Source organism: Sus scrofa, chromosome 11 (genome assembly GCF_000003025.6).
Source record: "Sus scrofa isolate TJ Tabasco breed Duroc chromosome 11, Sscrofa11.1, whole genome shotgun sequence".
Classification (NCBI taxonomy): domain Eukaryota; kingdom Metazoa; phylum Chordata; class Mammalia; order Artiodactyla; family Suidae; genus Sus; species Sus scrofa.
The window spans coordinates 6,173,885-6,200,915 of NC_010453.5; the positions used below are offsets into that span (position 1 = coordinate 6,173,885).

General features: G+C 48.5%; 1 protein-coding gene across 7 annotated transcripts in view; it reads left to right on the forward strand.

Annotated features, from left to right (window-relative positions):
* MTUS2 (microtubule associated scaffold protein 2) overlaps window positions 1–27,031 on the forward strand; it is a 496,219-nt gene that overhangs the window by 135,070 nt on the left and 334,118 nt on the right. For all 7 annotated transcript variants that reach the window (XM_021065171.1, XM_021065174.1, XM_021065170.1 and 4 more), the window contains one exon: window positions 23,812–26,181. In XM_021065171.1, coding sequence (XP_020920830.1) covers window positions 24,055–26,181 — 2,127 coding nt within the window. In that variant the 5' untranslated portion in view covers window positions 23,812–24,054. The remainder of the gene's footprint in view (window positions 1–23,811; window positions 26,182–27,031) is intronic.

Here is a 27,031-nt window from a genome sequence, read left to right on the forward strand (position 1 = left end):
CTTTTTTTTTTTTTTTTTTTGTCTTTTCATGGCATACAGAGGTTCCCAGACTAGGGGTCGAATTGAAGCTACAGCTGCCGACCTACACCACAGCCACAGCAACTCCAGATCCAAGCCACGTCTGCAACCTACATCACAGCTCATGGCAATGCCGGATCCTTAACCCACTGAGCGAGGCCAGGGATTGAACCCACAACCTCATGGTTCCTAGTCGGATTCATTTCTACTGTGCCACAGTGGGAACTCCTAGGTCCGTGTTGTGTTAAGCCATTAAGTTGTGATGCTTTGTTACAGAAGCAGTAGGGACTCAGTGGCGATATGATGTGCAGTTGGCAGCCTTCTAGTCAATTCTGGGGCCAGGGGGACGCTTACCTTCCTTACCCTTAGCTGTCACTCATCACTGGTCAGACTCTCGGGGCTCTTTTGGCAGCCTCAGCTGTCCTTACCACTACAAATCTGGGAACAGTTCTTAGGGAGCAGGTGAAATAGATTCCACAATGTGTGCAGAGTATATTTCCTGCCCCGTATTGAGGTCTCATGCCCACACCCCATCCATGGGCTGAATAATCAGTTACTACGTACTTTTTGCTTTATGCCCACTTTTAATATCTTTTGCAGTGACATTCAGATTACAACAAAAGAGGAAAAGTTACCCTCTAAAGCAGAAATAGGGATCGTTGCAAGATGCAATATTTAATAACAGGGAAAGATGCAGGAAAAATTAAAGTAGGAGGGAGATACAAACTCCAACCCAGTTGTATCTGAGCCAACAGTTTAGGGGCAAAAAGGTCTTTAAACCATAGTGGCTAATCCTTAAGACCATCACCGTATTACAGCTCTCATCAGTGACTGATGCCCATTCAAAGTGGCCCGCCGAAGCCAGTATTAGGAATATTAGGAACATTAAGTTATTATTGAAACGCTATTTAAGAAAGTAGGAAATGGCGCAGTATGTTTTTGCAAACTGTTAACAGAATGCAGAGTTTTATGTGCATTGGCTCTTAGATTTGCTTCAATGGCTAGAAAATTTAACTTCTGGACGCGGATTCCCCAGTGAGCCTAAGTAGTAAGTGTCATGGAACTTAGCTGTGGATAAAGTCACAAATGGTAACGTGGGTACATAGATATTTAAAGATGAGGCTCTAATTGTGCATCATCCCCATTGGGAGGGCCTTTCCCTGCAGAATTGTAAATAACGAAAAGCAGAGCAGCTCACTGGAGGCGCACTCCCCAAACTAGAGCGTCATGCAACAGCTTTGCTAGAGCAATTGCGATGGAGAAGGCTTTTTTTCTTTAAATTTCTTTAACAGTTCTTCCTGCGTTCTGGGGGTCTGGCACTCTTCTAAGTCCTTCATATGTGTTAACTGATTTAATTCTTATAACAGAAACTCTGGAGAGTTAGGTACCCCCACTGTTCCCATTTTACAGGTGGAAAAGCTGAAGCACAGAAACATGAAGTAACGACTTCAAGTTCATCAAGCTGGTCTGTCTAGATTCAAATCCAGGGAGTCTGGTTCCAAAGTCTACACTCTTAACTGTGCTGTCTGCTGGCCTCTCTGGATCTTTTCAGCTATGCTTGTTTGTTTTTTCACCCAAATATAGTTTATTTGCAATACATTAGTGTTAGGTGTATAATATAGTGATATTTTTATAGATTACACACCATACGAGGTTAACATAAGGTATTTTCTGTATTCCCTGTGCTGTTATTATTATATCCCTGTGACTTACTTATTTTATGACTGGTAGGTTGTACCTCTTAATCCCCTTCATTTATTTCTCCCCTCCGGCAACCCCTAGCCTGCTCTCTGCGAGTTAGTTTTGTTGTATTCTTTTTTTGTTGTTGTTAGATTCTATGATCTATCCATGTCATCACAAATGGCAACATTTCCTTTTTTACGGCTGTGTAGTATTCCATTGTATATATGCACCACGTCTTCTTTACCCATTCATCTATTGATGGACACTTAGGTGGCTTCCATACCTTGGCTGTTGGAAATAGTGCTGCAGTGAACACTGGGGTGCATGTCTTCTTCTCCAATTAATCTTTTCTTTTCTTTTTGATAAATACCTGGGAGTGGAATCACTGAGCTGTATGGTCGTTTTACTTTTGAGTTTTGAGGAGCCTCCATCCTGTTCTCCACAGAGGCTTCCCCACTTGACGTTCCCGCCAGCAGTGCAGCAGGGCTTCCTTTCTCCGCATCCTCGCCATCCGTGGTGCTTTGTGCCGCCGCTTGTGTGCTGCTGGTCCTTTGCAGTGTGGCTTCCACAGAAGGTGTTGGTGAGGTTTCTCCTTAACACCTTCTGTCCTAGTTCAGGTTGTCATCTTGTGTCTGGTCCAGGCCAACTGTTTATTCTGCTGCTGTTGTTTGTGGCCTCCAGTGCAGCTCATATGGGTCTGTCTAACCTGAAATCATCCTTCTTGTTTGCGGTTACGCAAGGGTTCCCATTTCCAGCAGAGTAGAGGCCAAACTCCTTATCATTCCATTTGTATCATCCCGGATCTAGATTGTGAGCAAAGAAGCCCACTCTGAAAAGGAGTGCAAGGAGGCAGAAGAAGAAGGCTGTGGCTGATGCCTAGACGAGAGGCAGCAGCCGGGTAGCATGGGCGGCTGGGACAGGTGAGGTGGGCTGGCCCTGCTGGTCTCTCCTGCTGCTCCAGGAACAGCCCCCCTGCAGGGTTCAGCTGCTGCTGTTGCTGTTCACAGGGCCACTCACACCTCATCTCTCTGTCATCTTGGGCTTTGCATTATGTGCTCAAGTCCCAGGTGAGAGCATCCATTTGACTAAGCTGGGTTCACCTCCCTAGAGGAGGGGGTCCCTCCTCTTGTTTCTTTAAGTGGGTGGAAGTTCCCTGCCCCCACCGAGACCGACAGCACTGAGAAGTACCCCAAACCACTCCTGGCAGCTAAAGACGATGACAAACGTCCCTCCAACAGTGCTGCTTAAACGCTTTTGTCTGCAGCCCAGAAAGGATGTATGACAGGTGTGCCTGAGCTTAACTGGAAAACGTTGCCGGAAACAATACTTATCTACGGAAATGTGATAAACTGGTCTTCTCTATTGTGTTTTCATTTTTAGAAGTGCAGGTCATGTGTCCCTGAATTGATCGCACTTTGAAAATCGTGCCCCACAGCATTCTCTGGGTAGTATGTTCAAAATCCTGCTGTGTAGCACTGGGAACTCTGTCTGGTCACTTATGACGGAGGCTGATAATGTGCGAAAATAGAATGTGTACATGTATGTGTAACTGGGTCACCATGCTGTACAGCAGGAAAAAAAATTGTATTGGGGAAATAACAACAACAAAAAATAAAAATACTCCCAAGGGAATAGCGTTACGCACGGAAAACTTATTTACAGGCTAGACACACCTTTTCACAATCTGGTCTTTCAATGAGTGTTTGCAAAGAAGATCCTTGACAAAGGACAGTTATTACCTTGACCACAAAGTGGGCAGAAAGAGAAGAACGGGGAGGAAAGGTGGGGGGGGAGGAAAAGGAGAAGAAAACATGAGTTCGTTGTGTGATAAAAGCAGCGGTTTGTAGCTTCCAGACAGAATGGCCAAGCATGGAACCAGAAGGTACCTCATGCAGTAGTGTAGCGAGTTCCTATAGCTTTCCAGGAAGTTTTATTTATTTTATTTATTTTTTTATTTTTTGTCTTTTTTTGTTGTTGTTGTTGTTGCTATTTCTTGGGCCGCTCCCGCGGCATATGGAGGTTCCCAGGCTAGGGGTCGAATCGGAGCTGTAGCCACCGGCCTACACCAGAGCCACAGTAACGCGGGATCCGAGCCGCGTCTGCAACCTACACCACAGCTCACGGCAACGCCGGATCGTTAACCCACTGAGCAAGGGCAGGGACCGAACCTGCAACCTCATGGTTCCTAGTCGGATTCGTTAACCACTGCGGCACGACGGGAACTCCCTTTTTTTTTTTTTTTTTTTTTTGCTTTTTTGTCCAGGAAGTTTTAAATCAGAGGTGGTTGCTGGAAAGGGATGGAATTTTAATTTGTGGTGTCTGTTAACCAGAGGTGTTTCTTTCTGCAGATTTGAACAAACTGAAAAACCTCCCTGGGTGAGGCCCTTCGCTGGGTGTTGGGAAAGATCCCGAGGTGGCTGGGCTGGGCTCCTGGGCTCAAGAGATAAGAGTCTAGTGGGGAAGACAAGACAAGGAAGTAGAAAATATTTGTTCCAGGTAGAAAGACTGACAAACCTGAGAAAGGAGCAAAGAAGATGCACGGGGAAGTGGGTGCCTCGCTCTCCCTGCCCGGCAGGTTCTATGGACCGAAAGACAGTGTGACATCAGAGGGCGTGAGAGGCATTTCCCTGCCCCCTCGTGTCCACCCCGGTGTAGCCCGAGAGGCCATGGGGATCGGCACACGCTGTGGATCGCAAGGGCTTTGGTGCAGTCAGGCTGCTTCTCTCAGGACCCTTTATTCTCTGCACCCAGCCACCTTGGCACAAAGTCAATGATCAGCAGTTTGCAGGGAGCAGGACTCCTTTGGACCGTGGTGAGGGCCCAGCCAGAAACGTGATGACAGAGGGACCCTGCCCAGCCCCCCGTGGGATCGAGATGCGTGTGGGCACTCTCAGAGACAGGCGCAGTGCCAGCCCAGCAGCCAGAGTGGGGCTGGAATCCACAGACATGGCTTTGACCCATGGCAGTGCCTGCCTATTCCTACATCAGAAAGCGTGCGTTTGATCTGTGACCCAGCAAAGTTTATTGTGTGCCCACAGTATAGAAAAGGCATATAGCATATAGATGCTAAAAGGCAAAGACCCTGCCTTAAAGAGCAGGCTCTGTGAACAGAGCAGGGTGGGGCCGAGTGGGAGACGAGGCATCTGCAGAAATAACCGTGAACCATGAGGATGGTAAAGGGCAGAGGCGCAGGTGCGGAAGGGTCAGCCGGCAGCCCCCAGCTGCAGTGCAGTAGGGAGCTTGGCTTGCAGGTGTGAACTGGGCATATTATGGTCTGTGTGTTATAACTCTCCAGTAATGATACCAACTTGCAACCTGCTTCTCTACCCCAAATTAACCCCATCCTGTTAACTTGGTCCATCGTATCCATCCAAGAACCTCTCTGGACTGTTGAGACCCTGCTGAGCACAGAATCTGCTTTCTAGGAACATGCACCCCCGAGATCCGAGATGGTGTTGGAAAGGAATAGTGCTGTGTCATCTGTTCTTTCAAAATAAAACTATTTCTGTGTCCTGGCAGATGGCCCATAGTAACAATTCCTTTTTTTATCTGACTGCAGCCAATTCTTTAAAAGATGAGCTTCTGCCCAGGGGGTGCCTTTTATCCGTACTGGGACAGAAGCTAAATACTTCCTTGCTGTGGATGAGCTGCGCAGATCCTAGAATGGAGAGAAGGGTGATGGCATAGGGAGAGGGGAGGTGGAGCGGGCATTCAGAATGAGCGGGCAGAGAGCAGGGAAGAGTGGAGGATGCTTAGAGCTCAGTCAGGTGCAGGTGGGGCCCTCGGCTCCCCCCCCTTCCCCAATGCTGACAGGCACAAGCCAAAACCAACAGCAGCAAAACTCGTTCTTACATCTGTGGGCTTTACTCCCAAAGCAGCGCACGCAAGCGTGTCTGTGCACAGGTTTTTACTGCAGTGATGCAGTGTTTCTCCCATTTATTTAATCCCGCCCCCACATGATGGGTGTTACAGACCTTACTCCTAGCCCTCCCCCAAACCCTGTAAGCTCCTGCTGCTTTCAGCTGCATTAAAATGCAGATGAGGAAACAGGATGAGATCAGGGCACGACTGCACAGGAAGAGGCCAGCAGAGTGCGATTCTAAGCAGAAACTGCCCTGTTCCCCTCCCTTATTCTAAGAAGAGGAAGGAAAAGTCTACAGGCAGCTAGAGAAGCCTCAGACTTGATCCGTATGCATCCATCACTCTCTTCTGAAATCGTGACTTCCTGTTCCCAACAAGTTCTGCATTCCTTCAAAACCCTCCTGTTGAGCACAGAATGCTGTCTTGTTCACCTGCTCAGGCCACTGGGTCTGCGTTCCTCTGAACTAGCTGGAAGTTTGAGTGCTTTTCCTGCTAAGGCAGCTTCCCGTGCCCTGTCCTCGCAGTACGAACAGCCAGTCTGCCGAGTTTGGGTGCATCTAATACCATGATCTCCTTGGACTGCTTACATTTTAAAAGTTAATTAATGTTACTTTTTATTGAAGTAGAGTTGATTTGCAGTGTTTCACTTTCAAGTATACAGACCACTGGTTCAGTTATATATGTATATGTATAATCTTTTTCAGAGTCTTTTTTCCGTTATAGGTTATTATAAGATATTGAATATGGTTCCTGGTGCTTTACAATAGGTCTTCGTTGTTTATCTGTTACAGATAATAGCGTATATCTGTTAATTCTAGATCTCGTAGGTTTTATTCTATTTTATTATTTTATTTTATTTTCTTAGGGCTGCAGGTATGGCATATGGAAATGCCCAGGCTAGGGGTCGAATCCAAGCCACATCTGCGACTACCCCACAGTTCAGAGCAATGCTGGACCCTTAACCCACTGAGCAAGGCCAGGGATCGATCGAACGCGCATCCTCGTGGATGCTAGTCAGGTTTCTCTTGCGCCACAACAGGAACTCCCAGACCTCGTAAATTTTAACTTGCGTGTACACTGAGGAGTCCCTCTGTGGATCTTGTCCAAGAGTTTGTAGCTTTCCATCTTCATTGAAATGATCGAAATCTTCACACTTTGCTTCTGTGTTCTTTAAACTATTCCACGGGAAAGCAGTGGTTTCACAGTGTTTAACGTCACGTTATTATGATGGTAAGACGCTTAGGAGAAGAACCTGCGGTCCCTCTGCCACCCTTCCGCCTTCCAAATTCCTACTCCTCAGAGGTGAGCAGTTTCCAAGCATTTCACTGTTCCTCCCGCTAACTCGGCTCCTGTCTCCCTCTTGGATGTCACCAGGTTTCCATCCCACAGTGGAGAGGCCGGCTCTTACTGCCTTCTCCCACCACGTCCCTTCCCAGCCTTCCATGTGTGGGTCCCTGAGCAGAAACCCTTGACCTTGTTATGTCCCGGGCGATTTACGGAGGAGCCCGCCAGTGTACTGTGACGATTCATTGCTCTTCTCGTGCAGCCCGTTAGCCCCTTCGGTCTCCCCCTGAAGGAGAGTGACCGCTACACGGGACATGGCCCCTTACTGCCCCATCGCCCTCTCCACCTCCTCCTTCTCCTGCATCCTGACTCTGTGTGGGTGTCCACCCTTGGCCACTCGACTCAGTAACTCCTGATGGTGCCAAGCCAGTCATCAACCCCATTCTCTGTCCGGCGAAGGGAAGTCTCAGGGGTGCTTCCGGGAAGGTTTCTTTGTTCTTACAAAAAAAAGCAAGGAGGAAACAACATCCTCTGTCTCCTGGAGGAAAGAGTGCCCAGAGCCTGCAGGACACCCACTCAACACACTGTCCCAGCCAGACAGGACCGCCAGTGCCTCTCGTCACTGCATCTGCCTCCCACACCTCCTGTGCTGCTCCCGTCTGAATGGTTCATCTCTGGGCCTGGGCCCCACTCTTGTTTTCTTGGGCTTTTCTTTCTGTCCTCTGTCCTGGATCCCCTATCTTCTTCGTTTATGTATTCATTTTGCAGAAGCATATTCTTTAGAGGTGTGGGGAGTATATATTTGAATTATTGTGTGTTTGAAAATGAATTCATTGGCACACTTGACTTGATAGTTGAGCAAGATACGGAATTCGAGGTGAAAAATCATTATTTCTTGGAATTGTGACTATCACTCCCCAACTTCAGATATTGGTTATCACTATTCAGGGATCTCTCACCAGTGATTCCTTTTATCTGTGACCTTTTTTTTTTTTTTTTTAATCTCTCTGGAATATCTCTTTATTCCTAGGGCACTGACCTATTCCTTGCAATAGGTCACGTTTTATTTTCTAGGCCCTCATAAGCCATTCTAATCTGGGCACTGTCTTCTTCAGTGCTGAGAATTTTCTTGTTTTATTTCTTTGGTTATTTTCTCCTTTTGTTTTCTCTCTTTTCCCCCTGACTCCCCCACCCCACATTTCTATGAGAATTTAGAGCTCCTGCAGTGATCCACTAATTATTATCTTTCTTAGTTTCTTGTTTTTTGGAGTTCTGATTTCTGAGACTAATTTCTAGATCTTATCTTTAAAACCATCTATTGATTTTTGCATTTTGTCATACTTTTAATTCCTATGAACACTTTTATTTCCTTCAACTGTCCCTTTCTATAGCATCTTAGTCTTGTTTGTTCTTTTTTTTCTTTTTTTTTTTTATGAACACTATTCTCTCTCGCAGGGAATTAATTAAAAATTTTAAATGTTTTCATCTGTCCTTCAGCTGGAGGTAGATACATGAACTGTAGTACAGCCATGCAATGAAATACTACTCAGTAATAAAAAAGGAATGAACTCTTGAGATGTGATATATGGATGAATCCAGAATGCAATATGCATATTCTAATTATATTAATAAAACAGTAGTAATAATGATATCATTGTCTAGTTGCATCCACATTAAAAGTGAAAGAAGCCAAATTTAAAAGGCTCCGTGCAGTAGTTCCCATCAAGTGGTGTGGTGGTTAACGAATCCGACTAGGAACCATGAGGTTGTGGGTTCGATCCCTGGCCATGCTCAATGGGTTAAGGATCCAGCGTTGCTGTGAGCTGTGGTGTAGGTTGCAGAGGCAGCTCGGATCCCATGTGGCTGTGGCTGTGGCTGTGACTGTGGTGCAGGCTGGGAGCTACAGCTCTGATTGGACCCCTAGCCTGGGAACCTCCATATGCCATGGGTGCAGCCCTAAAAAAAATAAATAAATAAAAAAATAAAGTAAAATAAAAGGCTACATGTACAAGGATATAGTAGACATCACGGTCAATATTTTATAGTAACTTTGTATATAATATAATCTATAAAAATATTGAATCACTGTGTCATACACCTAAAACTAATACAAAATTGTAAGTCGACTATATTTTGGTTTTTTAAAAAAGGCTGCATGCTGTGTAATACTAAGTAACATTTTGGAAAAGGCAGACTAGGTGGGTGGAGACTAGACCAGTATCTGCTAGTGGGTGTGGTGGGGAGAGCTGATGCTAAGAGGTGACCCCGGAGAAGTTTGGGGGTGATGCAGCTGTTCTGTATCCTGACTGTGTTGATGGTCAGTGTGCATTTTTTCCAAATCAAACTGAACAGTAGAAGGCTTGCATGTAAATTGAAACATACATTTTAAAGAGGTTGCTTCTATTTTCTGTATTTGTTTCAACGCCTGTCTCTTTCATTTAGTAACTCTTAGCTGTTCATTCGTCCCCGTGAGTGAGGGGGGCTCCAGAGCCGCGCCTTGTGCCCCGTGGCTTTGCTGTTGCGGACGTGTCAAAGGCGCGAGATGGCAAGTGTTCACGCGTCCCCTCCCTCTCGGGTGGACTTCCAGGCACAGAAGCAGCGCTCTCTGCTTGTCCTTTCCGTCTCTTCTGAATCAGTCGTCCTTTTCTACTTCCATGGGCCTTGGGTTTCCTCTCCTGCTCTTTCTTCCTCTCTCCGTCCTCCTGGCTTTCGGTGGGGAATGGAGTTCGCATAACGTTTCCAGTATCACTTTATTCTTTTCACCTTAATCACGAGACCAGGCACAAGGGTTTCCACCCACCCCCTGCCAGGCTCTCAGGCTGCAGGGCTCTGATTTCCAGGCTGGCTGCACCCTGCCTGCCTTCCCGTGGGGTTGGGCAGGCTCTCCGTCCAGGACCCCTTGCCTTCCTGTCTGCCTGGAGGGACCGTTTCTCCTGATTTCCTCATTGTGTCACCACTCCTGCCGACACCAGAGTGCTCCCTGGAGATTCCTCTGCACGATCCCCCCGCGCCCACCACTTCAGAGCTGGCCCCACACGTAGGAAGAGGCCCTAACAGTAAACCCGGATCACAGGAGGGTATCAGTGTACAGATGTGATCCTGAGCCTTGGAGAGCTGCCAGTCAGAGGCGCAACCCTGTACCCGGGTCCGGAGCCTTCCCGGACCGATGCTGTCAGGACCAAGCACATGGTGGGGGCTGGGCGGAGGGGCGTTGGCATCGTTGCTCCTTTTTCTGAGCCTGAAACATATGCACGCAGGTCACGCGTGGGAGAGGATGTGATTGTGAGTCACTAAATGAAAGCGACTAATTAGCGTTTGCACTGCGTTATTGAGAAGATAAGAAGCATGAGACTTAGGGTATTTCTTTGAAAGTCTTTGATTAAAATGGATGTTTGAGTATCTCATGTTATTTAAGAGTGAGTTTCTAAACTGTGGTTTTAAATATTTCAAGCGTGTCCGTGAAAATTCATCCTTACGCGGGTTTGTGCTTCCTGGGAGTGTTTGATTTTCGTTGCTCATGGAAGTTGTCGGTTTTGATAATCAAGATGCGTAAAGCCTCTGTCCTGGTCCAGTAATGCTAGCAAGCCAGCGTCCCATCCTGGGAGCATAGATTGGATGCTATTCAAATACACATCACTGTGTTGCTCCTTCATGAAGTCTTCTCAAATTTCGTTGGGAATCTCAGGTTGATTTTTTTTTTTAACTCTTTCTCTTCAAGTGTTGGTGAAATGTTGGAGGAGTCCTACAAATTCACTAAAGCAATTCTTAGTCATTCATCTTGATTTTATAGCAGAACCGATCCTTCTCTCCCACACAGATCATTTATTTTTCTTGCATGTTTCTAGGCCAAGTGGGTTCTTTTTCTATTTATCTTAATTTCTTTATCTTAGAGATAAAGACATTCCAAACATGGTGATCCAAAATGCTTTGCTCATTACATAGTGTAACTAACGAAAACACAGAGACTCTTAGCAAAGGGCCCCGGGATGTGAAAGCAGATACCTTTCCATTAAACTGGAGTGTTTGCAGTCACCGTGCAGTGTGTTTGCTCCAGTTGCTGCAAACTTTTTTTGCTTGGGCTTCATCATGGTGTTGAATATTTAACTTTATCCTTCCAGGCATCTGCTTCGTTTGACAGAAGAAAGGTTATATGCTTCTGATGAAAGATAAAGGAAATTCACCTTCCAGGAAAAAAACTGACTTGAAAGAGCCCCGTTTATAGTGACCCCGTGCAGGCTTTTCAGCTGAAGGGGATTCTCCCTCCTCCCTGATGATGTTGGAAGGGCTTCTTCCTTTCAGAGAGCAGACCCTGGTGTATAGCCCGAAGTCCCGCAGATAAACCAGGCTCTTGCGCCGCCCCCATTGTGAATGCTGAAGTCCATTGCCAGGGTCTAGGGCACACGGAAGCGAGTCACCGTGTGCAGCTCCAGCAGGCCTGCTGCTTTGAGGTAAAGCCACTTGGAGAAGCGAGGTTGAGCGGGGCCTGGCAGAGGAGTTTGAGAAAGTGTGGCACTAAGCCCGCCCCATCGCCCCCCACCTCCAGCCCCGAGGAAGCAGCCTCTCTCCCCACCTGCTCAAGCAGGCTTAAGGATTCTCATGGAACTGCCTGGCCCAACGTGCAAGATGCAGAAACCAGTTCGGCCATATGACTCGTGGGAAAGGAAGGAGGGAGGGTGGGTTTGCTGGGAATATTTACATAAGCTATTTGTGGTTAGGAGTCAAGAAGAGAATAAACTCATGAATAAGACAGCAGCATAGGGGTTTCCTGTCGTGGCTCAGTGGTTAACGAATCTGACTAGGAACCATGAAGTTGCCAATTCTATCCCTGGCCTTGCTCAGTAGGTAAAGGATCCGGCATTGCCGTGAGCTGTGGTGTAGGTCACAGACGCAGCTTGGATCCTGCGTTGCTGTGGCTGTGGCGTAGGCCGGCGGCAACAGCTCCGATTCGACCCCTAGCCTGGGAATATCTATATGCCGTAGGAGCTGCCCTAGAAAAGGCAAAAAGACAAAAAACAAAAAACAAACAAAAAAAAAAAGACAGCAGCATATTAATACTTGGGCAGGTAAATGAATATGAGGAGATGCTCTGAATTCCCAAGAGTGGATCCTCAGTTGCCTGCCGGAACCAGGTGGGGGTGGCACAGACTGGGAAGCAACCAGGTGTGAGTTCGTAGGTCACACAGTCACTGGAGAAGGATATACCTTGCAAATGCATAGTGGAACTCAGTTTTTTAAAAAATGCTGCTCATCCCTCCAGCCACTCTGTCACTAAAGCCTTGTCTGACTCGGCCCTTGAGATGCCAGTTGAACCACTTGCATATGGATACATATCCTTTCCTGCACGTCAAAAAAGATCTGGCTTTGATCCAGGCCTGAAGCCCCTTCTCTGTCTCGAGTCTCCTCTTAAACCCAAGCACGTGATGATGATCTTGGAGGAGTTTGGGTCTTAGCTCGTACTTTGTAGCTGGACCCTTAGTCTTCCATGTATGAGCTTTTCGGATTTGTCTCACAAAATAATGGCAGAGCATTTATCACCAGCTCCTGATGGTCACGTGCAGCGGTTCTTCCTTTTGAAGCTGCCAGTCTTTCAGACTGAATGACAGCATTTTCCTCCTTCGCCAGAACAGAACAGATAAGGTCGAGTTCTCCTGGCGGGAAGATGGGGATGACAGAGCAGTGAGATCCGCAGGTAATCCCACACCTCGTTTTAGCTGTTCTTTAGCCCCCTTCCCTCATGAAATCCTTTGGAGAGCAAGCAGAGTGTGACAGGTTGGAGTTTCCTCGTGGCTTTTTTCCCGGAGCCCTTCCCTAGGTTTGGGGTGGGAGGAATAACAGGTCCAGAGCTGGTGGGAAGAAAGGCAGACACGGGCTCCAGCGTCACAAATCCGGTGCCCGGGCTTGAATGATGCAATACTTCTGGTTCATGTGAGTGTGGACTGGCCAGCTGGAGTCTTTGCAAAACTGTCTCTCCCCGCCCCCCGCAACACACACACCCTTCATAAATTGCGAAAAAGGGCCCCGCCGCTGGAATTCTTGCCTCCTCCTGTCCTTATGTGACGCTGCGTATTTCTTTTCTTCAAGGCTTATTTGATTACACCTGCTTTGCTTTCATTACCGTCATTATTGGTTGTATCTGCATCAGGTCCCTTTTCCCCTGGGAGATTACAGTTTCTCTGAAGACCAGGACCTTTCATTTGTGGATCTCTTATTTCCTATTATTCCTGGTACTGTGTTTTTTTGTTTTTTGGTTTTTTTTGTGGACTGATGCCCATAAAGCGGATCCATCTCAGAGCCCCTTTGAGTCCTGTCCCCGTGTTTCTCTTGCCTTCCTAACACGTGAGGCTGTAAGGTCTGCAAAGAGGCTTGGGCACTGGGTGTGCAGAGCCTGTCCCTGCTCTGCTGTGACAGGTCCTACCCGGCAGACTTTGAGTTAGTCATGAAGCCTCTCTAGGCTGCAGTTCCCTCATATAAAAGGAGAGAGCTGAACTAATTAGTGTCTCAGTTCCTCTCCACCTCTGACACGCAGTGATTCTGTGATTAATATATGCTCGGCACAGCATCACCCAGGGAACCAGATAAACACAGGAGGATTCCATGAGGCTACCGTATTCATGAATTCAACAGGTATTTATTGAGTCCCTACAAGGTATAGGACAGTCTTCTGGCCACTGGGGATCAGTGGTGAGCAGGGCTTCTCTGATCTTTATCCTCGAGGGGACTGTGTTTGACTGAGAGAGAAAGACAGTGAACAAATAAGCAAACTCATAGAATAGCTGGGCAGGCTGTGAAGGAAGCAGGGCACAGAAGACCAGCGTCAAGGGGAGAGCCCGGCACCGAGCATGCAAAGTAGTGACACTGGCAGGGCAGAGCCGTGGGCGGGCTGCAAGGGCACCTTGGGGGAGGAGGGTGGTGGGAGGGGAGAGAGGTTTCAAGGCCCATGCAGGTCAGAGGAAAAAAAAAAGCCACAGAGGGATTGTAGTAGGGACGTGACCTGATCTAACATGTCAGGATGTTACCCTGGGTGCCTGGTGGATGGAGAACTAAGAAAGGAGGTCGGGAGAGCTGGTTTGTAAGTGGCTTACAGATTTGTAAGAGATTTGTAAGTGGCTTACGTGGGAGACGATGGTAGTGACGGAATGGAGAGGAGCGGGCGGGCCATGATGAACTTGGGAATGCCATCCGAGAGCTCTTTGCCGATGGATGGAGTGTGAGCCGAGGCAACGTGCCAGATTTCCAGCTTTGGTGATAAAGTAAGCAGTGGCACCAGGAACGCAGGTAGGCGAGCCCTGGAAGGGCCGGGACTGGAGCTCTGAGGTAGGCTGTAGGCAAGAGGTCTCTTATCTGCCCTAGTTCCCTGGAACAGGTCCTTAAAATGTTGCTGTCTCATTTTCTCTCGATAAAATCTGAATTCTGGAAATAGCTCGTCTCTTGTGTTTGCCATTAAAAATAATGGCGAAAAATAATCTCACTTCAGAGATATGCAGCATAAAAGAAGGAATGCAAATAGCCAAACATCGTATGAAATGACGTGGAACCTCACTAGAGGTAAAGTCATAATGAAATAACATAACAAGCTTTTTTTTTTTTTCTTTCTTTTTTTAAACCCATCAACTTTTAGAGTTGACGATTCCAGGGAAGCTTAGCATGGTGGCTTAAGAGCATGGACTATGGCTTTACATTCCAGCTCTCAGAAATTATTTAACATCTCTCTGCCTTAGTTTCTTCATCTGTAAAAACAAGATAGCAGTATCTAGCCAGAGGGCTCTTATGCAGATTAAGTGCAGTAAAGCACTGAAAAGAGTACCTGGTGATGGTAAATGCTGTTCAAGTGCGGAGAATAAATTCCTAGTGTTGAGTAAAACGTCCTCCCGTTAAAAATGCTTTGAATCCCTGCTGCAGGCCAGCTACTGTTCTGGGCTTGAGAACAGAGTGATAAACGCAGTGGAGGGGTGTTGTCTGATCTCCCGGAGCTTATACAGGACAAGGGCAGGGTGTGTGTGTGTGTGTAGATAATAAACGGGCAAATAAGCGCAAGAGCCGGATCATCCTGGGTGGTGAGAGATGTGTTCTAAGGAGGGCAACCCTATGTCCAGGCTCTACTTGCTGTCTTGGCATTTTGTCCGATTTAGCATCTTTGAACTCTCAGAAGTGTTCCAGTTTTATGCACAACCTGGAGTGAATGTTTTAGTCACTTCATTTATAATTGCCCAAACCTGGAAATAACCCGCATGTCCCTCCACTAGGGAGGCATGAACAAAGTGAGGTACGTAGTACAGAACTGTATCCAGCCATGGAAAGGAACGAACTACTGATGGACCCCGGGCCATGGTGCATCTCAGATGCACTGTGCTCAGGAAAGAGCCAGACACGGGCTGCATGCTGTAGAGTTACATTTCAATGACGTTCTAGAAAAGGCGTAATTGTTGGAACAGAGTGATGGGCTCTTGGTTGCCAGGGGCTGGGTGTCAGGGAAGAGTTGACTTACAAAAGGGAAAACTTTGGAGCACAGGGTACTGTGCTGTATCTTGATTGTGGTGGCGGTGGTCACGAGGCTGATTATGTCTGCCCAAACGTGCAGAACTGTACCGTAAAGCGGTGACATTTACGTAGATAAAGTATACTTCAGTAAGAAATGGCAAAAATTCCTAAGCAGGATAACAGCATCCCTATTTGAATGGTAGATGACCCGGTCATTTTAGTTATAAAGACTCATGGGAGAGAGGAGATGGATGAGGAAATGGGGAAATAGAGAAATAGAATTTAGATCGACACTTTTTTTTTTCCTGGGGTAATCTGTATTTATTCAACGAATAATTTGGGGTACCCATTCTATGCCGGGTCCTGGCATAGACTCTGTGCACAGATTGTGCCTGTGAACAAAACAGAAACCCCTCTTGGGGTTTGAGTGGCGTATGCAAATGCAGGTGTGCATTCCTGTTTACATAGTGAGTCTGTCTTTGGGAATATGCTGTAAGGAAGTACGAGGGGCATAAGGATATGCCTTCAGCAATTTTCTGTGAAGAATTATTTCGAAAGGCAAAAGCTGAAAACAACGTAAAGTCTGACAATGTGGGACTGGCAGTGAAATGATGGTGAAAGTGGTCCTTAAAATGATAGAACGTGAGTAGTACATGACATGTCTTTGTATGGGGAGGTATCCAAGGCATGGAAAGTCTAAAACTGGAGCTAATAAAACTTAATCCCTGGGTGTTAAAAAAATCTGGCATACTCCATAGCAAACTCTCCTTCCTGCGGTGGGAGTGGGGGACTTGGTGCATTTTTTTTTTTTTTTTTACACAATGAAGGTCCATTTTTTTTTTTTTTTGAATGGCAATATAAGTATTTCCACTTTGGGCAGAATCATTCAAGACAAAACCAAAACGAGTATTAAACGCATTAGGCAGGGAATGAATACCCTATATTTTTCTGGGTAAAATTCTGTCCTGGAAGGAAGGATTTGTTTCTTAAAGGGGAAAACCAGTTCTTCCCCCCACCCCCCAAATGTGAAAGAGACTTCTTTTGGACAAACATGCAATATTTTTAATGGAGAGACTTAAAACGCCAGTTAATTTAATATTTTGTTTAAAGGCAAGCTTGATATAGCCTGTGAAAAGTCAAGTTATCTCTTCCTGGCCTTTTATAAAGGAGGAAGTAGCGCATTTCATCTGTGTGTATATTCTTCACTCTTTTTACTCAAAGTAAAATAAAAATGAAAAAATTTTATTTTTATGAATACAGTTCTGACTGTATATTAGAGTAAAATGTCATGTACTACTCACGTTCTGTACACAGATAAGGAGAGCGAAGCAGACTCCAGTGGTGAGGTTGTATGTTTACATAATTTGGCGGCTTTCACAGAAGTCAGCACCATGGACAGCTCCTGCGACCCAGCACATGCGGGTACCAGCCCACAGCCACTGGTTCAACTTTTCACCATGTTGTGGTGAAAATGAACTGGTCAAGTTCATCCAGTCTGCAGTGAATCAGGTTTTAGACGATGTGTACTTGTACCTGTTGATAATGAACATGTACCGCTTTATGAAAGAGGATCAAGAAGCCAGCTGTTCCTAAATAATCACTGTGGCAGAAAACAGCAGAATGATGACCATACAGCTTTCTAAAGGAGGTGAATATATTGACGTGTGTGTACATGTTTGCAAGTCACTTCACGTAAAACTATCCTATTGAATGTGGTGGAACAGTACAGACCTTAGCATATGCTCAGTAAAAATATCACCTAAACTTTGCAAGTTGGGATTTTGACTTTTTTTGCATCATTGTTATATTTACCATTAAATTTGGGGTTCATAACCCATATATTTTTCTGTATCCTGAAGTTCTGCACGGCAGACGTTGTAGCTGGAGCTTCTCTGACAACGAAGCTTCATTAAATGAAACAGAATTGCATTTCCATTCAAAGGTACAGCCCTTGAATATTTATGTGAAAATTCACAACTGATAAAACATACCATGGCAGATCTGGCAGCTCAGGCAGGCTGTACACAGCATTTTTCAATTAAAAAAAAAAAACAAAGCATGCCTCCTTTTAATTACATAAAAATCCCCCGAGTTTCTTCAGTTGCAGATTTTTCTAGTTAATTAAATATTATGACAAATAGAAACAGGATGATCGGAGTGTATTTTTTCCATATAGTCTCCGCCTGGTGGGCGGAGGGACGTGTGGACGGCCATGGGTGCTGATGAGATGAAGAGTAACTTCCCCCCAAACCAGGGGCTGCTGCCCTGCTTTTTGCCCCGTTCTGCTGACTCTGGCACCAATGAGTGATTGATAACGTGGAAGGTGCGCTTACCTCTTCAAAGAGGTTATGGAAACAGAATGAAGTGCAGCGGTTTGGGGTGAAAAATTGAGGGCGAGCCACGAAGTTTTAAATAGAATTGAACAATGGACAATGGACCAGCAAGATGCAGTTCGGGACGTATGTTTCAGGTCCTACCTTGGGGGCTAAAAAGCCACCTACAAATTTCTGGGATTGAGTTCGTGTGGTTTAGGAGGAACTCAGGATGCTTTGGCGTTTTAACGGATGATATGGAACCCACGGGTGATTTATGTGTCCATGAAGCAGTCACGCTCTTTGACTGGCCAGAGGCATAACTAAGAGAATGGAAGGCTTGCTGCCACGTGACCCTGGCTGATGCTCCCAGGACTAAAGGTTGTGTACAGCTCTGAGCATCTGTTTCAGTGGGAATTTGGGCTCCCTGGTATGTGTACTTAGGTAGTGGGAGTTTTTTTTTTTTTTCCTTTTCTTTTCTCTTTTTGGCAGCCCGAAGCATGTGGAGTTCCCAGGCCAGGGATCAGATCCAAGCTGCAGTTGCCACCTAAGCCACAGGTGCAGCAACGCCAGATCCTCAACCCACTGCGCGCGGCTGGGGATCAAACCTGCATCCCGGGGCTCCTAAGATGCCGCTGATCCCATTGTACCACAGTGGGAACTCCATTTAAAAGCTGTTGCAGCTTCAGAGAATTTGAGTTCCTTAAAGGGAGAATAGGTTTGGGGAGGAAGGGACCACACCAGCTCTTCCCAGGAATACTTGAAGGGCTGCGTAGGTGAGGAAGGATTGCATTGCTCTGCTCCTGAGAGGTGGACCTCAGCTCCAGTCAAGTTTGCCAGTGGCCTGCGCAGGGGGCGATGGGCTGCCTGCAGAGCTGGTGGGTCTTGCAGCACTAGTGCTTTCACCCCAGCTGTCCGGGGAACTACTTGGATAAAGCATCAACTAGGCTGTGAGCCCAGAAAATCCTCAAACTCCTTTTCAACCCAGGACTTAGGTTTTTGTCTTTTTGGGGCCACACCCGAGGCATACGGAGGTTCTCAGGCTAGGGGTTGAATCAGAGCTGTAGCTGCCGGCCTATGCCAGAGCCACAGCAACGCCAGATCTGAGCCGAGTCTGCGACCTACCACAGCTCATGGCAACACCGTGTTCTTAACCCACTGAGCGAGGCCAGGGATTGAACCTGTGTGCTCATGGGTACTAATCAGATTCATTTCTACTGAGCCACGCTGGGAACTCCTCAACCTAGGACTTAAGTTGATGGCTTTTTTTTTCCCAAGGTAAATTGCCATTTACTGCTGAGACCATTGTTCCTAACTTTTTAGAGCCAAGGTTGTGACGCCCGTGAAAGTTACGTCCTCACGCTGGAAAGGTGCACCTTCGCTGGGGTGGAGTCTGCACTGGTGGTTGACATATTTGGATTTTTTGTTCAGTCGCACTCCTGTGTTATGGTCTGAGTTGTTACAATCGTGCTTATGTTTGGGGAGAACGTTTGTCTTTGTAGAGTAACCTGGATTGAAATCCAGATCCCGTTGAAACCTTGGCTTGTGTTGACTCTGTGACTCTTGTGGTGAAAGCACTGCGCTCGAGGGGGGACAGGTGAAGCCACGCAGGAAGGGAAGGAAGCAGAAGCGTTACCTCCTGTACGTACTTTTGCCTTTTATAATTGCGGAAGGCTTTCAAGTTTGCTTTTCCTGTGTCCTGTGAGCTTTCTCTCCACGTCTGCTTTCTGGTGTTGCTTTTCTATTCTTGTTCTTATGACAGTGACTTTTCCTTTTATTCTTCCCGAGTGATCTGTGCAGTTTCACCAAGAGGTAGCATTTATTTTCCAGCTTCCGCTTTCTGCGTGGACTTGACTTTCCTACCTCTGTCCCTGCCCTGCCACTTCTTGGCGGTGTGACCTTGGGAATGTTACCCTCTCTGTGCCTTCATTCCCTTTCCTGGAGAGAGAGAAAAAAAGCAAGGAGGGGTTCAGATCTGTTTCTGGAGGCCATCACGAATATTAATAAACTTCAAATTAAGAATGAACTAAAATTCATTATACTTTAAAAATGAGATGTTAGCAGTATGCAGAGGATAATACGCAGCCCCTGGGTGGTTCTGGCTTTCCATCCCTTACCCCCGCCTAGTGTTTGTTGTTAATCGACAAAGACAAAGAACAACTGTTTTGTGATTCTTTTTTTTGTTTGTTTTTTGTCTTTTTAGGGCCACACCCGCGGCATATGGAGGTTCCCAGGCTAGGGGTCTAATCTGAGCTGTAGCTGCTGGCCTACACCACAGCCACAGCAACTCGGGATCTGAGCCACATCTGCAACCTACACCGCAGCTCACAGCAACGCCAGATCCTTAACCCACTGAGCAAGGCCAGGGATTCAACCCACAACCTCATGATTCATAGTCGGATTCCTTAACCACTGAGCCACGACGAAAACTCCCTGTTTTGTGATTCTTAAAAATTAAGGCATAGCTTTTTCTAGCAAGACACTGATCGTATGCCTGGTTGTCACTCTGCAGCCGTCATGTGCGTTATAGGGTCTGATGCTCTGGTTTGGTGTGTCACCGCTGAGAAGAATTTGCTTCCTTCTTCCAGCCTCCACAGTTCAGAACCAAGGGGGCTCTTGCTCTCATGCTTCTGATTCTGCCCCCAGAGAATTAGAGATGCTCCCTCTCTGTGGCTCACATCGGTGGAATTTCTTCTTCTCTCTGACTTTCTAGGACACCCATTTCCCAAACCGAGAGCACAGTGTTCTTTTAAGCTGCTGCCTTACTGATTTGCTCACTTGCTTCTTGTATTTGTGCCCAGAGGCACAAGGAAAACGCCTTGAAAACTGAGTCAAGAAAGAGATATGGGTGCAGGGAGAGTCCCCCAAGTCAGGGCACCGAGGCTGGGATCATGGCATCTACACCATGGTCAGGCTCGAGGCTGTACTGCAGCAGGGCTGGACCTGGGGCCCCAGCCCAGGAGGAAGGCCTGGAGGAGGGCAGGGAAGGAAAGAAGAAAGCAGGAAACAGGCATGATGGGGCTGGGAGGGTGGAGACGCAGTGCGACGTGGCAGGGAGGTGAAAGTGCACACCTGTGTACAGGTGGGTATTTGGACAGGAGTCTACAGCATGGGGAGAGGAATGGAAAGACCTAGACCTCCATGTCAGGGCGCCCTGCCGCGGGAGGGCGAGGGGGAAGGGTCAAATAAAAAGATACAAAAGCTTATAAGAAATGACCTCATTTATGTAAAAAGTACGTGTTAATGTCTTGATGCAAACAGATGAAAGGAAAAGAAAGCTCCGTTAATTGAGTTCTTAGGGACGCCCGCGGGAGGTGGTCCAGTGAAAAATGAAGTTGGGCGGTTGGGATGGAGATGGACGGGAGCATGGAGGGAGCTGCAAGGTATTGGCGATTTTTCCAGCACTTTGTTTTTCTCGTGCCTTGTGTTCTTTTGTTTTATAACATGTTATAAAACAAATGTACACGGATGTGGAGCATGCATACACCTGCGCAGGTGTAGTCTGTGTACCGATGTACCCAGAACATGAGGATACACACATGTTCCTTTGAATGTGTGAAAGAGCATGTGAAGCAGTGACGAGGGGAAGAGGAGTGGCTTCCCTGTAACCTATTTTAGTAGAAACCTCACAGCAGCCTCCCATGTGATGTGTGCGCACGTGCGTATGCTCATGAGAAGCAGAGGGAGCTGCAGACGGCAGCTGCTCACTTTGAATCCCCTTTGGGGGACCTGGGGACGAGGCAGAAGCTTATTACTCTTAAATTCTCCCGTCCCCAGGGCCTAATAAATGCATTCACAGTAGTGGCTAAAACATTGTTAGCCTTGAGTGGTTTACTGATGATCTGTGAGTCTCCTTTGGTAGAAATTTAATTACTCTATGAGAATTTAAGCTCGATGAAGGCAGAAATAATATTGATCTTCATCATTTGGTTAATCATGTATTCATTCATTCATGCTATGAATATATGTCAAGTGCCATGTGTATGATATGATACATATTATGTAACATATATGATATAATGTGATACATGATATATAATATATAATATATCATGTATGATACATGGTATGATATAACATTATATGATTGTATATAATATATATTAATGTATATTAATTCTCAATATTAACAATATTTTCTTCAGTGCCTAGCATATTTCAAGGATTTTTTTAAAGTTAAAATGGAGGGTGTTATGGAAGTTCACATAGAAAGACCTAATCTAGTGGATCAGGCAGGCTTCCTGGAGGAAGTGGCATTTATGCTGCAAACTGCAAATGACAGGGAGCTCTATGGACAAGGTTGGGGGAAGATTCCACATTTCACGCGGGTGGGAGAGTGTGTGCAAAGGCCCTGAAGCAGGGGGAAGGAACACGAGGGATGAGGACAGTGCGGCTGCAGCCGAGGGCGGAAGAGGACCAGAGGGGATGAAGCCAGAAAGGCCTGTACGGGACGGATCCTGCAGGCCCCACAGGCAGGACCAGAATGTTCTCCACCTTCTTATTTTGAAGGAAGTGGCAGGTGTATTTGAAAGGACTGCCTAGGTTTTCAAATGGCAAACGTTTTCCCAAGGTTGTGTGCACTGTCTCTTTCACGCACACGTTTTTCTCTTTGCCCAACCATTTGAGAGTAAGTGACAGACAACCTGTCCTGCAAAAAGCATGTCATGTTTCATGTCAGGTGCCTTCTGGGAACACAGACTTAGCTGCGGTGGCATCACGATGCTGCTGCTGCACACCCAGCAAAGTGAACACTGATCAATACCTTTACTCTGTACGTAGTCTCCACTGAGATCTCAAATCGGCCCCGTGACCTTTGCTAACGTTTTAAAAAGCCAGGATCCAGTCAAGGATCGTGCGTTGCGTCTAGATGTCCCCTGGCCTTTTGGGGGAGGCAACTTTAGCCCAGCTGTTTTGTAGACTGCCCATCGATTTAAATGTGCCTGGAGGAGTTCCCGTTGTGCCTCAGCAGAAACGAATCTCATTGGCGTCCGTGAATCTGACTGGCATCCACGAGGACGCAGCTTCCATCCCTGGCCTCACTCAGTGGGTTGAGGATCGGTGTTGCCATGAGCTGTGACGTAGGTCACAGACCTGGCTTGGATCTGGTGTAGCTGTGGCTCTGGTGTAGTAGCTATGGCTCCGATTCAGCCCCTAGCCTGGGAAATTCCATATGCCTTGGGTGCAGCCCTAAAAAAAAATAAAAAATAAAAAGGCACCCCCCCACACACATGTGCCTGATTATTTCCTCATGGTTAACAGGTTGCATGTTTATAGCGAGGCTACTCCCCCAGGGGATGGAGCACTGAGAGCCACCTGGCCTCTGGAGCACGTGGTACCCGTTTCCGTATTGATGTCGGATTTGATCACGAGGTACGGTGCTGTCCACGGGCTTTCTCCACTGTACGGCTGAAACGCTCCTTTGTAAGAAATTCAGTAATCTGGAGGGTGGTGCCTTAGGCTTCTGTAAATATCCTGTTCCCCTGCAATTCTGCACTCAGTGATTTTAGCCACCATCGGCCCCTCCCCCACAATAGTTATTACTCCGGGGATGTTTCTAAGCACCTAATTTTTCGCATGTCAGTTTGTACTCTTCCGTGAAGAAGAGCCTTCCTGTCTCCTCTCCTCTTTTTAATCAGTATCATGGTGAGCTTGTGGGTGTTTAAAATTTGAACTTAATTCATATGTATTTATCATCCATTTCTAAGATTAATCTTTTTTTTTTTTTTTTTTTTTTTTTTTTTTAAGAGCCATACCCGCGGCTTATGGAAGTTCCCAGGCTAGGGGTTCTCATCAGAGCTACTGCTGCCAGCCTGCACCACAGCCACAGCAATGCAGGATTCGAGCCGCATCTGTGACCTACACCACAGCTCACAGCAACACCAGATCTTTAACCCGCGGAGTGAGGCTAGGGATCGAACTCGCATCCTCACGGATGTTAGGCAGGTTTGTTTCTGCTGCGCCACAGTGGGAACTCCTAACATCGATCCTTTTGACGTTACAGTTTCCCATATTTGGCCAGCAGGAGCCCCTGTGGGGAAGGTTTTTGAGAAATCTGATCTGGCTCCAGTGGCTTAAGTAATAGTAGGAAAGTGGTGACTCGGTCTGTGCTTCCCAGGCCTTTTTCTCCCGAGAGTCTCTGTGGATCGAATGTGCTTTTCTTTTTCTTTCTCTCTAGGTCTCATGGGCTAATTGGCTCTCATTGAGCTGGAACCCAACAGAGACATCACCTTGCTGTGGGTCAAGACAATGCTGGATTTTAAAACCGCTCTGAAAATGATCAAGGCGGGATCGCCCAGTGACCTTCTCAGGGGGCAGCCAGCAGCTTGAGAATTTCCCGTTCACCGGGGAGCAGCTGGAAGGAAGCCCCTCTCCGCGAAGGGCGCCTGCATGGCAGGCGGCCCCCACCCAAGGATTCACAATGAGCGTCCCAGCGCCTCCTAAGAAGTCGTGTTATACCGAGTTGCGGGACAGCAGCAATGGGGTGAAAAACAATAACGAGAGCGTCCTAAGCCTGGGCGATACCAACGCCAACCCCATCATGTTGGAGGTCGGCTCCTCTCCTGCTGACGGCGAGATTGGAAATGCAAACTCGAGGGGGCCAGAAAACAGCAGCCGCGTCCACAAGGACTTCCACCCACTTCCGGCCTTTGGGAAGGCCCCCCAGGGCGGCCCCGCCAGCCTGAAGGATTTTAAATTTTCTCTGACAGTTCCAAGAGCACTGAGTGAAGAGCCCGTGCTGGAGAGGGGCGCAGAGCCCCCGCAGGGCCCTCGGGGCCTGCAGGGACCAGGTCTGCTGAGCTGGAGGACCGCTGCGGGCGAGGCCGGGCCAGAGGCTTTGGCTAAAAGGGAGGTGGAGACTCCCCGGCCTGTTCCCAAGGATAAGCTGGCCAAGACCCTGGACAACGAGGAGTTGAGGAGGCATTCTTTGGAGAGAGCCGGCAGCGCCTCTGTGGCCCTGGACGTGCTCACAAAGGAGCGGGCTGGGGGCCTGGCCTGGCCTCTTCCGCAGCCTGCGGTGCCCGGAGATGGAGAGGGGCCGCAGAAGACGGGGATGGCCCCTCCTGCAAGGCCGGCATGTCCCCCAGCCGACAGCACCTCAGAGGGAGAGAGCGTGTGTCATCCTAAACCATCTACCTCAGAAGCCAAGGAGATGCCGCCCGCCCTGGGATGGGTCCCCCAAGTAAGCGCCCAGGGCACGGTGCCTTCTGCCCACCCAGAGGGCACTCCCGATTCCACTCCAGCATCCAGGGGTGTCTTGAGGCAGCCAGAAGCACAACCAGGTCAGGGCAAGGCAGAGCCTACAACGGAGCCGAAGCTCGTCCAGCCCAGGCCCGGGCAGGAGCTCAGGTACGCCCAGGTGGACGGCCCGGAATGTGCTAAGGAGGATGTGGTGTCACCTCTCGGGAGAAGGGAGCCGGCTGGGGAAGCACAGCAAGAAGCCTCCGGCGCTGCGTTCAGCGGCCTGGCCCACAGCGGTCCCCACCCACTGGGCGTGGGAAGAGGCAGGAGGGAGCAGGAAAAGAGAAACGAGGAGGGGTCTCTTCAGGGCACCCCCACACAGAGCCCTGCTTCCTTGGGGGCTGCTGATCATCAGCCCATAGGTCGAATTTCCCCAAGCGCAGCCAGCAGACTGGGTGACACTGTGGCATCCAGCCGCGTTTCAGCAGGTGATGGTCACGTGGCTTTGACTCCTGATGATTCGAGGGACAGCAGGCCCTTGGATCCCAGGGCGGAGAATGGGGTCCTGGGCCCTGGGAACGAGAACAGCCCTGGAGTTTTTAATTCAGACCCTTCCACTGGAGGGAGCAAAGTTGGGGTCCCTGAGCCCCTTCCCGGCAGCACCTCAGAAGCCAGCGAAGGCACAGAGATCCCTGCGTGCCCTGTCGAGACTAGGGACCGTCTAGAAAATGCTAAGACTGAAAGCACCCCAGCGAGAACAGAACCCCTTCTCAGGGTCCCAGTGCCCCTCCACCCAGAGACAACTGTGACTGTGTCCCGCCAGCCTCCACCCCCCAGCAGCCGCGCTCAGGACCCGGGCGCCTGGAGTGTGGACGCGGGGTCCTCCCCGGCTGCCCCGCCCCCCGCCGACAGCGCGAGGTTGTCACTCGCTGCCCCGAAAGTGCCTGACAAGGGCGCCTGCCCCACCGGGATCCCCAAGCCTGTGGCCGCCTCGCAGGAGGGGCTGGAGGGCCCCCAGCCGGAGAAGCCGGAGGAGAGGGCGGACCCCAAGGCCGTGATCGTGCCCAAGCCCAAGCCCGTGAGGCCCAAGATCATCACGTACATCAGGAGGGGCCCCCAGGCCCTGGGCCAGGTGGACGCGTCGCTGGTCCCCGTGGGCCTTCCTTACGCTCCGCCCGCGTGTGCCGTGCCGCTCCCCAAAGAGGAGAAGGGGGCGGGCGGGGACCTGAAGCCGGCGGCCGGCCTCTACGAGAAGTTCAAGCCGGACTTGCAGAGGCCCCGGGTGTTCAGCTCCGGGCTGGTGGTGTCTGGGATCAAGCCCCCGGGACACCCCTTCGGTCAAATGAGTGAAAAGTTTCTGCAGGAGGTAAGAGAAGGTCGCTGTGGCCCGGTCTGTGAGTCGCACGTCCTGGCGTTCGTTATGTGTGTTCAGTGAAGGGTCAGAACAGAGTGTCCTCTTAGCAAAGTGCAGGTTGTGGCGGATGGGCGTGTGTAGAAATGGACATCTGTAACTAGAGGAGGCGGGAGGCAAATGGCCAGTTCCCATGAGAAGAGTTTGATGATCAGAAGGAGAGGAAGCTGATGGATCCGAAGAGACCCATTTAAATTCTACCCGACAGAATAAATGCAGGAGCGTTAGAGGAGCATGCATGTAAGTGGGCTTCCTCGTTTAACCATGTGAGCGTAATTCGCCCGTAAACCAGGTCAATGGAAAAAAATCCAAGATAAACATATTGTTCAGATTGGTCAGCTTTGTCCTTTAAGGATGGCAGAGACTGGAGGAAGGCTGTCCTTCTCCCAGCTGATCGGAACAGCTCTGCCCTTCACTTTCTCTAGGTCCCTTTAAGGGGGACCATGTCCCCCACGGGAGAAGTTCTTTTTTGTCCACGTCAGCAGCACAGCGACTAGAAAATAAGGTGTTAGGTGCGGGCCCTGTCTTAAGTCAGAATAGCAGTAACAGCCAGCACTCAGCTGAGTCCCTGCTATGCCTGGGGCCCACATCACACCACGTTTTGTCTTGGCTGGTCCCCCCTAATCCCAGCAGTGGTCCCCTAGACGGTGCCTGTTACGGTTGTCCAGGCGGGAAGCAGACTCAGAGAGCTTGGAGTGACTCATCCAAGGCCGCGAAGCAAGGGCGGTGCTGACAGGCCCTCCCAGGCCCTCCTGCTCTCCTCACTGTGCTCCTCCGTACCGGGCGCTGGGGCGGGGCCTCCTCC